The sequence below is a fragment of the Leucoraja erinacea genome, chromosome 35 (assembly GCF_028641065.1).
Source record: "Leucoraja erinacea ecotype New England chromosome 35, Leri_hhj_1, whole genome shotgun sequence".
NCBI classification, from domain to species: Eukaryota; Metazoa; Chordata; class Chondrichthyes; order Rajiformes; family Rajidae; genus Leucoraja; species Leucoraja erinaceus.
The window spans coordinates 8938720-8952825 of record NC_073411.1 but is presented as its reverse complement, the minus strand read 5'-3'; the positions used below and the strand labels follow the sequence as shown (position 1 = coordinate 8952825).

The 14106-nt window shown below is 48.8% G+C and overlaps 1 protein-coding gene across 2 annotated transcripts; it reads left to right on the top strand.

The window, feature by feature from the left end:
• The first annotated feature begins 115 nt into the window (after positions 1-115).
• LOC129713299 (E3 ubiquitin-protein ligase MARCHF5-like) lies at positions 116-13381 on the top strand. 2 transcript variants are annotated; one of them, XM_055662255.1, is made up of 6 exons: positions 116-273; positions 2023-2225; positions 3231-3361; positions 3870-4053; positions 5275-5441; positions 11747-13381. In XM_055662255.1, the coding sequence occupies exons 1-6, from the start codon at positions 140-142 to the stop codon at positions 11903-11905; spliced, it is 978 nt and encodes a 325-aa protein (XP_055518230.1). In that variant the 5' UTR covers positions 116-139; the 3' UTR covers positions 11906-13381. The 2 variants fall into 2 exon arrangements, with proteins under 2 accessions (XP_055518230.1, XP_055518231.1); XM_055662256.1 differs by lacking the exon at positions 5275-5441.
• The last annotated feature ends 725 nt before the right edge of the window (positions 13382-14106 follow it).

The window sequence follows — 14106 nt, the reverse complement described above, 5'->3', positions numbered from 1 at the left end:
GTCGTTGCTGATTGGCGGCGTCTTTGGCCAATGAGCGACCGGGTCGTTGCTGATTGGCGGCGTCTTTGGCCAATGGGCGACGGGGTTGGCGCTAGGCCGCCCTGCGATTGGTCGCCCGTTCCCCACCTGCGGGCGTCCAATGGACGGGTGCGCTGCGGAGGCCTCGAGCCTGGGCCTGGATTACTGGATTGGAGCCACAGTGGCCGCTGGAGGCCCGGACATCATGTCGGCAGCGGCAGCGGCAGCAGCGGCGCAGTACCCGGGCATGGAGCGGTGAGATTCACCGGGACGGGACGGCGACGGTGACCGGGCCCTGGAGGCGGAAGCGGGGTGGGGTGGAGCCCACAGTCACAGGCAGCGCATCCCCTCCCTCACCCGGCCCTGACATCGCATAGAAACATAGAAATTAGGTGCAGGAGTAGGCCATTCGGCCCTTCGAGCCTGCACCGCCATTTAATATGATCATGGCTGATCATCCAACTCAGTATCCTGTACCTGCCTTCTCTCCATACCCTCTGATCCCCTTAGCCACAAGGGCCACATCTAACTCCCTCTTAAATATAGCCAATGAACTGTGGCCTCAACTACCCTCTGTGGCAGAGAGTTCCAGAGATTCACCACTCTCTGTGTGAAAAAAGTTTTTCTCATCTCGGTTTTAAAGGATTTCCCCTTTATCCTTAAGCTGTGACCCCTTGTCCTGGACTTCCCCAACATCGGGAACAATCTTCCTGCATCTAGCCTGTCCAACCCCTTAAGAATTTTGTAAGTTTCTATAAGATCCCCTCTCAATCTTCTAAATTCTAGAGAGTATAAACCAAGTCTATCCCCTCCCCCTCTGGCGTTGCCTCTTCCTGTGCAGACTTGCCCCGCTCTCTCACTTGCTCCAATGGATCCCCCACTATGTGCTTCCTGGCCCTGACCAACCCCTTGTGCCCTCTGCTCCTATACCCTTTGCCCCGACTTGCTCCTCCCTCCTCGCCCATCCCCTCCTCCCCCCCTCTCTCCTCCCCTCCCCCCCCTCTCTCCTCCCCCCCCCCCCTCCCCCTCCTCACCTCTCCCCACTTTCCCCCCCCTTTCTCTCCCTACCCCCCCCCTCTCCCCCCCCCCTCCCTTGCCCCCCCCCCCCTTGCCCTCCTCGCCCCCCCCCCCCCCCCTCCCCCCCCCCCTCCTCTCCTTGCCTCCCCTCTCTCCTTGCCCCCCCCTCTCTTCCTTGCCCCCCCTCTCTCCTTGCCCCCCCCTCTCCTTGCCCCCCCCCTCTCTCCTTGCCCCCCCCTTGTTCCCCTAGGAGTGCCCCCTTTCCCCCAACACTGACTGAACCCCCCTCCTCCTCCCCCCCACTACCTCCCCCCCCCTCCCTCCTTGCCCCCCCTCTCTCCTTGCCCCCCCCCCTCCCTCTTGCCCCCCTCTCTCCTTGCCCCCCCCTTGTTCCCTAGGAGTGCCCCTCTTTCCCCCAACACTGAACCCCTCCCTCCTCGCCCCCCCCCCCTACCCTCCTTGCCCCCTGCTCCCTCCTTGCCCCCCTGTTCCCTAGGAGTGCCCCTCTAGCCCTAACTCTTTCCCCCAACACTGAACCCTCCCCCCCCTCTCCCTCCCTCCTTGTCCCCCGCTCCCTCCTTGCCCCCCTGTTCCCTAGGAGTGCCCCACTAGCCCTAACTCTTTCCCCAACACTGTACCCTCTGTCCTTGACTCCCCCACCCCCTCTCTGGCTCTGATTTGCTGGCCCATCTGTCCCCAAACTACTGCCTCCCCTCCAGTCCCAACTTGCTGTATCTTAGAACTAAACATGACACTCGGGCTGGATTAAACGCAGGGGCGTTGTGAAGTGGGATACAGCAGCTGACCAAGCTTGTGGGTGGTCGGAGGCAACAAACAACAAGACCTTTGAGAGTACCAGAGGTGACAACCTCGTCTCATTCCCTCTCAACCCTTGGAGACTATGTTATTGCGGGTTCTGTTAACGAGAGACGTTGTTAATTAATTTTCTTGTGACTGACGTTCCCTCTCCCCTTTTGCTTTGCCCAGGAATTGCTGGGTGTGCTTTGCCACTGACCTCGATGATCGCTCTGCAGAGTGGGTCAGCCCGTGTCGGTGTAAAGGGTCGACAAAATGGATCCACCAGTCGTGTCTACAGCGATGGCTTGACGAGAAGCAAAAGGGCAACAGCACAGGCCGAGTAGCCTGTCCGCAATGTAACACAGAGTACTTGATTGTCTTCCCAAAACTAGGTATGCAACAAAGCAAAAAAGGCCAAGTCAATAGGTACACAATGCTGGAGAAACTCAGCGGGTGCAGCAGCATCTATGGAGCGAAGGAAATAGGCGACGTTTCGGGCCGAAACCCTTCTTCAGACAAGGCCAAGTCAATAGATATTTTTATGGCAGAGATAGATTTTTTGATTGGTACAGGTGTCAGGAGTTATGGGGAAGAGGCAGTAGAATGGGATTGATAGATCAGCTGTGATTGAATGGTGGAGTAGACTTGATGGGCCAAATGGCCTAATTCTGCTCCTATCTCTTATGCCATATAAAACTCTTGACACTGTCTTCAAGCTTCTGTATCTCCTGCCTAGTGGCAGCAGCAAGAAGAGATCAGTGCAGCACGGTGGCGCAGCGGTAGAGCTTCTGCCTTGCACCGCCGGAGACCCGGGTTCAATCCTGACCACTAGTACTTGTCTGTATGGAGTTCGTACGTTCTCCCTTTGAACTGTGTGGTTTTTCTCTGAGAACTTCGGTTTCTTCCCACACCCCAAAGATGCACAGGTTTGTAAGTTAATTGGTATAAATGTAAAATTGTCTGTAGTGGGTGCAGGGTATGGTTAATGTGTGGGGATCGCTGGTCAGTGCGGATTCAGTGGGCCGAAGGGCCTGTTTCTGCGCCGTGTCTAACTAAAAAGAGAACATGGCCTGGATGGTGGGGAATCTCAATAGTCGTACAGCACTATATCTATGCTAGTCGTACAGTCTATGCTAGTCCCATTTGGCCCATATCCCTCTAAACCGTTACTATCCAAGTACCTGTCCAAATGTCTTTTAAGTGTTTTTATGGTACCTGCCTCAATTACCTCCACAAATCAGATGCAAAAGGGACCCATTGTGTATCCACTCCAGGAGAAGAATCCAAAACCACAGACTATGAAGCTAGCCTTGAATTCAATGCTTGTAAGAGCAGGAACATGGTGCATTTATTTTACAGTGAAGACTTGTGCTGACGATTTTATGACTGTTCTTCAGGTCCAGTTGTTTACTCCTTGCACCAAGTGGACCGCATTCTGTCCAGAGTGAGCCCGTTTGCAGCAGCCAGCATCGTGGTGGGGACCGTGTACTGGTCGGCTGTGACCTACGGAGCAGTGACTGTGATGCAGGTTGGTCCGCCCTCGTGTCTTTCCTCTGGCTCAAGAATTGTCCCTCACTACCCAGCTGGCTCACTGTTGTGTCTGGGATGCAAGCAGAAGCCTCCACGTGGTGCATTCCGGGCAATGCTGACGACAGAAACTGTACCACAGTGACTGACTGAAGTATCCACTTCTACAACCACCGACCGTCAACCGTCACTGACCGACCGGAAAGACGTGATATGGAAGATGGCCGGACACGAGGAAGAAGACTGTTGGCGGGAGAAACTGCGGATGCTGGTTTGCACCGAAGATAGACCCAAAATGATGGAGTAACTCAGCGGGACAGGCAGCATCTCTGGAGAGAAGGAGTGGGTGACGTTTGGGGTTGAGACCCTTCTTGAGAATGGAAGAGGGAGATGTAGAAATATGGAAGGGTAAGATGTGAAAACACAGATCAGAGGGGACGGTGCACAATGAAGTGTCGAATAGTACATTACTCCAGCATTTTGTGTCTCACCTATTTCTCTTTCCAAAGGTGGTCGGGCACAAGAAAGGTTTGGACCTGATGGAGCGGGCGGACCCCCTCTTCCTGCTGATGGGGCTGCCCACCATTCCAGTGATGCTCATTCTGGCCAAGATGATCCGCTGGGAGGACTTTGTGCTCCGGATGTGGCGCAAGTACTCCAGCAAGCTTCAGGTGCTGAGCAGTATTTTCCCAGGTGAGATACCGAGAGTCAACTGTGTTTCATTGCCATATGTACCAGATAGAACAGTGGCATTCTTACTACAAGAGCATAACTAACAAATATCTAACCATAGTACTCTGTAAACAATATAATAAACAAGATGAAAAGGTCAGTGTGTGTGTGTGTATATATATATGTGTGTGTGTGTGTATATATATGTGTGTGTGTGTATATATATATATATATATATATATATATATACACACACACACACACACACTGACCTTTCATCTTGTTTATTATATATATATAATATATAAATAAAATAAACAAGATGAAAAGGTCAGTGTATGTACACACATACACACACACATGGGTGGACACAAAATGCTGGAGTAACTCAGGGACAGGCAGCATCTCTGGAGAGAAGTAACGGGTGACGTTTGGGGTCGAGACACTTCTTCAGATAAATATGTGTGTGTGTGTGTATATATATATGTGCATATTTTATATATATATATATGCATACATGCATATTTATATATTATATATGCATAATATATGCATATATTATATATGCGTAATATATGCATATTTCATATATTATATATATAATATATGCATATACATGTATGTATGGATGTGTATATATGTATATATATCGTTTGAGTCTTGCGTGACACCAACCATGACTAGTCAACTGTCAAATAGTTTTTTGTGACAACCTGTAAGAAGGTTTGTTTGCAAGAAGGGGATGGACATGGTCAGAAGGAGAATTCCAGAACTTGGCCACATGGTGGCAGAAAGCGGAGCTGTGGGTGGAAGAGTGATTTAAAGCGGAATCAAGATGAGCAGCAGGAGGAGGTTAGAGAGAGTAAAATGCACAGAGACAGACCAGTTGACACAATCCTCTAATTCCTTCTCTATTGTACGCTTATATAATTTCCCTGTTTATGCATTTATACTGTTAAATTATTTTTGACAAATGAATCCTCATAGAAACATATAAAATAGGTGCAGAAGTAGGCCATTCAGTCCTTCGAGTTAGCACCGCCGAAACGTGTTAATGTGCGGGGTTCCCTGGTTGGCGTGGGCCGAAGGGCCTGTTTCCATGCTGTATCTCCAAACTAAACTGAACTAAGATGATTGGGTGAATTTAATTTTCAGACGTCGCCAAAAAAAAGCTTGCCTCAAAACGTTATTGGGAGTTTCCTGTCCTGTGTGTTTTCACGTTGATTTTTCTGCATTGTTTAGGGTTTGGATGCCCCATGCCTCGCACACCTGCCGACGCGCACTACCGAAGTGACCACGCGTCCATCTCCCGCATCCTGTGCGGCGCGCTCGTCTTCCCAACCATCTCCAGCCTGGTCGGCAAATTAATATTCAGCAGCGTCAGCTCCAATCTGCAGCGAACTATCTTGGTGAGAGTGCAATCCTGTCTCTTTCACGAGGGCGGCGCAGAGGCGCAGAGGCGTAGATGCTGCTTTACAGCTGCAGTGACCCGGAGTAGATCCTGACCATGGGTGCTTGTCTGTACGGAGTTTGTACGTTCTCCCAGTGACATGCGTGGGTTTGATCATAGACCTTCCGCTTGTAGGTTAATTGGCTTGGTATAAATGTAAACATCGTCCCTTGTGTAGGATAGTGTTAATATGCATGGGTCGCTGGTCAGTATGGACTCGGTGGGCCAAAGGGCCTGTTTCTACACTGTATCTCTAAACTAAACTAAACGAACTGGGGTTCCATCCCACCTCCTGTCTGTGTTTAGTTAGAACCCACCACCCCATCCCCTTTCTTCCCCATATCATTCCTTCCTCCACCTGTGCCCCACCGCGACTCCTATTTCGCCCCTATCCTTCCACCCACCTTCTTTCCTCTGGCTTCACAGTTCACAACTCTTAAATCCTTTTTGTCTGATTTAATCACTGATCTCCGACCTTTGTTCAACCATCTGTCTATCAAGACCTCTCCCTCCTTGCCTGTGTCCACCTATTATCTGTCACTCTTTGTCCTCCTCTCTCCAAGCTTTCTTTCCCCACCACCGTCTGTCTGAAGAAGGGTCCCAAACCAAAATATTCCCTATCCATGTTCTCCGGAGATGCTGCCTGACCCGCTGAGCAAATATCCTCTAGCAAGCAAGATAGATCACTCGCCCAGAAAGACGTAGTATGGTCATGGGCAGATTCATGGGTAATTTTCGGCCCCATTTCTGTAACCGGCTTCCGTCTCTGCTCCATAGCGGAGCAAAGATACTAGTGCGGAGCCTGAAGCCGGTTACGGAAACATCCTCGTAAAAATAAAAGTCCTTTGATGAAAATCTTCTGCTCATTTTCAGAATTATAATTTATTAACACAAACTGTCCCCCCCGCAACGTTGATTACACTGCGAGTCGGGTCGGGTTACTGAAATGGATGAAAAAAAGGCCCACGTTCCGCTCCGTTGCGTACTACACGTCAGCCCATTGCATTTAGAAAAAGTGGTCTATCTTGCTCCGCTATAGGATCTTTGCCGCTGACTTACTCTAGAACTTTGTAAACCAGCATCTGCAGGTGCCCATGCCTCCGTTCACCGTTCTTCCTTCTCCCAATGTCAGGTTGACATGAACGCTTTGCCATTTCAACCAGCATCAGCAGTTCCTTGTTTCTCCAGGTGGTCTTGTGGATGGAGGACCAACCCGCGTCTCGCAGTTGTAGCCTGGCGTTCAACAACACTAAAAATAGATCAGACGGACATTTAGCTCCTTGCCACTTGAGTTCCGTGCAAAACGCTCTTAAGCTTCCCCATAGTATACGAGTAGGCCCGAATGGAGGTACTGCCTCAACTCCCAGTGCTCCTGGTTCAATCCTAGCCTCCGGAGTCCAAATGTTCTTCTTGTGACCATATGAGATCCCACTGCGTGCTCCGGTTTCTTCCCACATCCCAAAAAATATGTGGCGTGGTCGATCAATGAATTATTGTCTCATTGTCTCGACCCAAAACGTCACCCAGTCCTTCTCTCCAGAGATGTGGCCTGTCCTGCTGAATGAATCCAGCATTTTGTGTTGATCTTCGGCCTATTGTAAATGGCTACCAGTGTGTAGGTGAGTGCTAGAATGTGGGGTGAGTTAATGGGGAAAGAATAAAATGGGTTTGGGCTGGCTTAGTGTAAAGGGGGGTTTAATGATCGGCACGGACTTGATGGGATGAAGGGCCAGATTCCTTGTTGTAGCTCTGATAATGTGGTTGCTGTGTGGCTACCACTGCAAATAACTGGCCTTTTATTGCCAAATCATTTCACAAAATGAATTTTAGTAACCCCGATTTTGTGATTTGTATTTGAACTTGGGATCATCAGTCACTGCTAATCAAGGCACCAGGACTGAGTCTGGGAGCAGAACCACGTTGCAACCATTGGTCATTTGGTTTTGAAACTTCTGATTCCATAGTTGCTTCCCAACACCACCCAAGCGAAGGTTAGGTGATGAATTCTGAAACACTGATGTGCCTTCCCGAGCCCCCATTCGCCGTGATGGTATTTCAGTCACAGTCACAGAGGCCGACGTCAGAAGATCCTTCAGAGGGGTGAACCCTCGGAAAGCACCTGGACCTGATGGTATACCCGGGCGCGTTTTTAAAACCTGTGCGGACCAACTGGCTGGAGTTTTTACGGACATTTTCAACCTCTCACTTCTGAGGGCTGAGGTTCCCACCTGTTTTAAAAGGGCATCAATTATACCAGTGCCCAAGAAGAACAAGGTGACGTTCCTCAATGACTATCGACCAGTGGCACTAACGTCTGTGGTGATGAAGTGCTTTGAGAGGTTGATCATGGCGCAAATCAACTCATACCTCGACAAAAACCTGGACCCACTGCAGTTTGCTTACCGCCACAACAGATCAACGGTGGATGCGATCTCACTGGCTCTCCACTCCACTCTGGACCACTTGGACAACAAAAACTCGTATGTCAGGCTGTTATTCATTAATTACAGCTCGGCATTTAATACCATCATCGCCTCCAAGCTGGTTACCAAGCTCTCAGATCAGGGTCTCTGCACATTCCTCTGCAATTGGATCCTCGACTTCCTCATTCACAGACCACAGTCTGTCCGTATTGGTGGAAATGTGTCACCCTCGATAACAATCAGCACGGGAGCACCTCAAGGCTGCTGTACTCACTCTATACTCATGACTGCATGGCCGGACATAGTGCGAACTCCATCATCAAGTTCGCCGACAACAGCACTGTTGTGGGACGTATCACTGATGAGGACGAGTCACAGTATAGAAGTGAGATCGACCGATTGACCAAATGGTGCCAGCACAATAACCTGGCCCTCAACACCAGCAAAACCAAGGAACTGATTGTGGACTTTGGAAGGCATAGGATGGGGACCCACAGTCCCGTTTATATCAACGGGTCGATGATGGAAAGGGTCAAGAGCTTCAAATTCCTGGGCGTGCATGTCTACGAAGGTCTCTCCTGGTCCCAGAACACTGATACAATTATAAGGAAAGCACATCAGCGCCTCTACTTCCTGAGAAGATTACGGAGAGTCGGTATGTCAAGGAAGACTCTCAAATTTTTACAGGTGCAAAGTAGAGAGCATGCTGACCGGTTGCATCGTGGCTTGGTTCGGCAATTTGAGCGCCCTGGAGCGGAAAAGGCTGCAAAAAGTTGTAAACACTGCCCAGTCCATCATCAGCTCTGACCTCCCTACCATCGATGGATCTATCGCAGTCGCTGCATCAAAAAGGCTGCCAACATCATCAAGAACCCACACCATCCTGGCCACACACTCATCTCTCTGCTGCCTTCAGGTAGAAGGTACAGGTGCCTGAGATCTGCAACAACCAGGTTCAGGAATAGCTACTTCCCCACAGCCATCAGGCTATTAAACTCAACTCAAACAAACTATGAACTATAACAGCCTAGTGCACTTTATCTGTTTATTTATGTGTGTGTGTGTGTATATATATATTTATGGTATATGGACACACTGATCTGTTCTGTATTTATGCCTACTATACTCTGTTCTGCAGCAAGCAAGAATTTCATTGTCCTATTTGGGACACATGACAATAAACTCTCTTGACTTGAATTTACCTGGCCCCTTTTCTGAATGAAATACTAATGGGATGATCAGGTGGAGAGGGACCATCGATACCTCTTTCCTCGACCGACCTGCATGACTGGGGTCGGGTGCGCAGTTTGGCCTTAATTTTGCTGGGTGAGAGGGGACAAAGAGCCAGCCAGGATTCCTGCTCCCAATCACCTGGCCGAGAGTGTAGAGAGCCACTACTCAGCGGGAGAAACAGGGGGAGGGGGCGGGACAGAGAGGGGGTCGCTGAGAACAAAGAGGGGCCCCAGTGGGGGGGGGGGGGGGGGTCGCCGAGAGCAATTAAATATAATTCTTTTTAGGAAGGAGAAGAGGTGACATTTCTTTAGTCAGAGGGTGGTGAATCTATGGAATTCTTTGTCACAGAAAGCTGTGGAGGTCAAGTCAGTGCATAATTTTAAGGCAGAGCTAGATAGATTCTTAGATACACAAAAAAGCTGGTCAGGGGTTATGGGAAGAAGGGATAAACCCTTCTTAGATAGATTCTTGATTGGTCAGGGGTTATGGGAAGAAGGGATAATGGGGTTAGGAGGGAGAGATAGATCAGCCATGATTGAATGGTAGAGTAGACTTGATGGGCCGAATGGCCTAGAACTACTCCATTTCCTTCTGATGTAAGCTGGCAGGCAGTAGATAGGACGGTTCAGTGAACTTTTGTAACTTTGTCTGCCCCTGAAACCTAGCGACACTTGTGTATTGCCCAGGTGAGGTCTGCGGTTTGATTTTACCAGGTTGTATGCAAAACAAAGCATTTCACTGTACCAACGTACATGCGGGTTGAGGTGCTGAGCTGACAGATGAGGAGGGGGTGGCTCCAGCGGGTGAATTTCCTGCTGGTGCACATTCTCCAACCTTCTCAGCAGTGGCCACGCCCTAGATGAGTCTCTCACAAAGACACAGAGTGCTGGAGTAACTCAGCAGATCAGGCAACATCTCTGAGAACATGGATAGGTGATGTTTCAAGTCTGGTCTGCAGAAGGGTCCTGATCTGCAACATCGCCGATCCCTGTTTTCCAGAGATGCTGACTGGCGCCTTCCACCACTTTTCTATTATCGACAATAGGTGCAGGAGTAGGCCAGTCGGCCCTTTGAACCAGCACCGCCATTCAATGTGATCAAGGCTGATCATCCCCAATCAGTACCCAGTTCCTGCCTTCTCCCCATATCCCCTGACTCCGCTATCTTTAAGAGCCCTATCTAGCTCTCTTATAAGTATCCAGAGAATTGGCCTCCACCGCCCTCTGAGGCAGAGAATTCCACAGACTCACAACTCTCTGTTTGAAAAATATTGCTCAAGTTATTGCATGAATGTTGAGGCGTGAAGTTGGTAGAAGAAGCTTTACCCTGGATTAGATAGTTGAAATACCTGCCTTCCTACCGCCAAGTCTGAAAAAGTGTCCTGACCCGAAATGTCACCCATTCTATTTCTCCAGATATGCTGCCTGACCCCTTGACTTTCTTTGTCTGTCTCTCTGTCAGAACTGCAGATGCTGGTTTAAATTGAAGGTAGATACACAATGCTGGAGTAACTCAGTGGGACAGGCAACATCTCTGGGCAGACGGAATGGGTGACGTTTCGGGTGAATGTCTGCAGAAGGGTCTTCGACCCGAAACATCACCCGTTCCTTCTCTCCAACGATGCTGCCAGGCCCGCTGAGTTACTCCAGCTTCTTGTATCTATTTGTCTATCTACAAATAAGCAAACAATTTAATAGTGCAGTCAAAAACAACCCACTTCCCCCACCTATATAGTTTGGAGCCTATTTGGAGGTTGTAGTGTTTAATGGCCTGATGGTTGTCAGGAAGAAGCTGCTTCTGAATCTGGAGGCTACAGTTGTCAGCAACCCATACCTTCTATATTTAATGAAGTGTTTGGGAAGAAAAATAGACTTGTTCCTTCTTGGAAAGAAACACAATGCAGAATGTGACCTTGGATACCTAGTCAGAGAGTGACATAGTGTGGAAACAGGCCCAACTTGCCCACACGGGCCAACATGTCCCAGCTACACTAGCCCCACCTGCCTGTGCATGGTCTACATACCTCAACTTGTCCAATCCTCTTTCACAATGCCAGGTCGGGCTGAATCAGGCCATTCGGCCCTTCGAGCCAGCATCACAATTCAATGTGATCATGGCTGATCATCCCCAATCAGGACCCCGTTCCTGCCTTCTCCCCATATCCCCTGACTACGCTATTTTCAAGAGCCCTATCTAGCTCTCTCCTAAAAGCATCCAGAGAACCTGCCTCCACTGCCCTCTGAGGCAGATAATTCCACAGACTCATCACTCCCTGAGAAAAAGTGTTTCCTCATCTCCGTTCTAAATGGCTTACTCCTTATTCTTAGCTGTGGCCCCTGGTTCTGGACTCCCCCAACATCGGCAACATGTTTCCTGCCTCTAGCGTGTCCAAGCCCTTAACAATCTTATATGTTTCAAAAGACTGTGCTGTAATATCTGACAATTCTAATGGGACTGAAGGGTTGGCAGCATGGGGTGGGGGGGGGGGGGGGGGATTAATCTGAAATAAATATTTTAAGGGAAGAGTGGTCGCTGCCGATATTGTTTAAATCTTCAGATCATCATTCACCTGCTTGGCCTTGTTTAGTTGTAATTATTCTCGTTGCAGGGAGGGATTGCCTTTGTCGCTATCAAAGGGGCTTTAAAGGTTTACTTCCGGCAACAGCAGTACCTCATCCAAGCCAATCGCCGCATTCTCAACTACCCCGAGAGGGAGGAGGAACCGGAGGATACGCAGGAGGCCTACGAAGACTCGGGAAGTGACTAGAAGAGAGAGCGAGAGATTGTTTGTCAGGAAAGACGCGGACCTTGTTTACGTCCCACTCTCGTGATTGCTGGAATTGACGTTCGACATTATCCCACTTGCGTCGGGCGTGTCCTGTGGCCATTTTCACTGGTGTCTGCAATCAGCCCAGTGGAGTTCAGTCACCCCGTCAGCTTGCTGTTGGACAGATATTCGCCCTACTTTTTAAACTGCTGGTTTCTCCTTCGATCGCTCGTATTATTATGATTTGGTAGCTAGGGGACTACTTTGGACTAATGCCACAAAACAACTTCCTGACGTCACCCCCGAGCAGTATCCAACTCAAGCTCTCGGCCGCTCACCATAACCTGCAACTTTCCCAAGTCCTTGTTAATCCTTGTTCATAATTTGTAGGATCAAAAATTAGGCCATTCGGCCCATCAAGTCTATTCTGCCATTCAATCATGGCTGATCTATCTTTCCTTCTCAACCCCATGCTCCTGCCTTCTTCCCATAACCCCTGAAACCCATACTAATGAAGAATCTATCAATCTCCGCCTTAAAAATATCCATTGACTTGACATCCACAGCCTTCTGTGGCAATGAATTCCACGGATTCACCACCCTTTGACTAAAGAAATTCCTTGTCTCCTTTCTAAAGGTTTGTCCTGGTATTCTGAGGCTGTGTGCTCTGAATCTAGGCTCTCCCACTAGTGGAAACATTCTTGCTCGAGGTTGTGTGCGTCTGTGTAATCCCTTCTTTACTGCAATAAGGCCCTTTGTCTCTGGCTGTGTTAAAAGCAGGATAATCCTATCGTTTTCCACCCACTCGTGCCGAAGCTCAGTCATATTCCCCGCAGATAGGCAGTCGTTCAAATTTGGTGCCCCGTCGGGTTGCAAATTTGCCCCAAGACCGAAGAGCTGTGGAGCGAAGAACTCGTGGCTCCGCTCAGCTGCCGGGTTGTGTTGGAAGTATTTTTCCGCACATTGTGATATCTAGGGTCAAAACCAAGAACAGAAATGTAGCAGGAACACAGTTAAAGTTGGCAACGAACCAGAGCTTCACAAACCTGTTCACAATCTGTGCTCAGTGCTCAGTACATTGGCTACCGTGCGGATAGCTCAAAGATCCTTGCATCGGGCAGGACCTATCGACCGACCTTGTGGGCTGGTACACCACGTTCAACCCCGCCCGCGAGCACCATGCTAAAATTGTGCAGCGTAAAAACCAAGATGATTTTATGTAAATTTTAAAAGCAAAATATTACAATTTAACAAACTTACAGAATCTTCATTTCTTTTTATCTGTAGAAAATTTATTTTTAATTAAGTTTCTTTTGCATGCTGCCATGACGACCACCATAATTGCTGTAAAATGTGTTTATTTTTTATTTATATAAAGCTGTTTGGAATAATATAGCTGGTGAAAAATAAGGATTCTGGAGGTTTAATTTAATAAAATGCCATCTCAGAATTGATTGTTTTTCTGCTCAATTTTAACCAGTCTAGCGAATTAATTTGTGATATTTCTAAACCATTAACAGTCGCACGCTCTTTTTTTCTTTAACTCTCTTTACACCGTGTCACAGCTGGTGGAGCCACTGCCTCAAGGCGCCAGAGGCCCGGGTTCGATCCTGACCTCGGGTGCTGTCTGTGTGGAGTTTGCATGTTCTTCTTGTGACCGCACGGGTTTTCTTCCCTACATCCCAAAGATGTGCGGGTTTGTATGGTGTGTAGCAGGGTCTCGCCCCGAAATTTCCTGTCCGCCTGTCCCGCTGAGTTACTCCAGAATTTTGTGTCCTGTCTTCAGGTTTGTAGGTTAATTGGCTTCAGTAAGTTGCCCCTGGTATGTGGGGAGTAGGTGCAAAAGTGTGATAACAGAACTAGTGTTATCATATAACCATATAACAATTACAGCACTTGAAACAGGCCATCTCGGCCCTTCTAGTCCGTGCCGAACACGTATTCTCCCCTAGTCCCATCTACCTGCACTCAGACCATAACCCTCCATTTCTTTCCCTCCATATAACTATCCAATTTATTTTTAAATGATAAAATCGAACCTGCCTCCACCACCTTTGATGGTGTAAGTAGGCAGAAGGGCCTGTTTCCATGCATTTCTTCTTTCTTAGCCCCCCCTTCGGTCATGGCTGACCTTGGGTGTCTCCAGGGTGCTATTCCACATATGGAGGACGCCTGTGCGTGACTTTGTTTAACGTAGGGAG

Bases quoted from the DNA above. Each gene is read 5' to 3' on its own strand.
- LOC129713299 (XM_055662255.1), top strand. From the start codon at position 140: ATGGACGGGTGCGCTGCGGAGGCCTCGAGCCTGGGCCTGGATTACTGG. The intron at 3,362-3,869 runs GTTGGTCCGCCC...CTCTTTCCAAAG, and splicing joins GAGCAGTGACTGTGATGCAG to GTGGTCGGGCACAAGAAAGG. The intron at 4,054-5,274 runs GTGAGATACCGA...TGCATTGTTTAG, and splicing joins GCTGAGCAGTATTTTCCCAG to GGTTTGGATGCCCCATGCCT.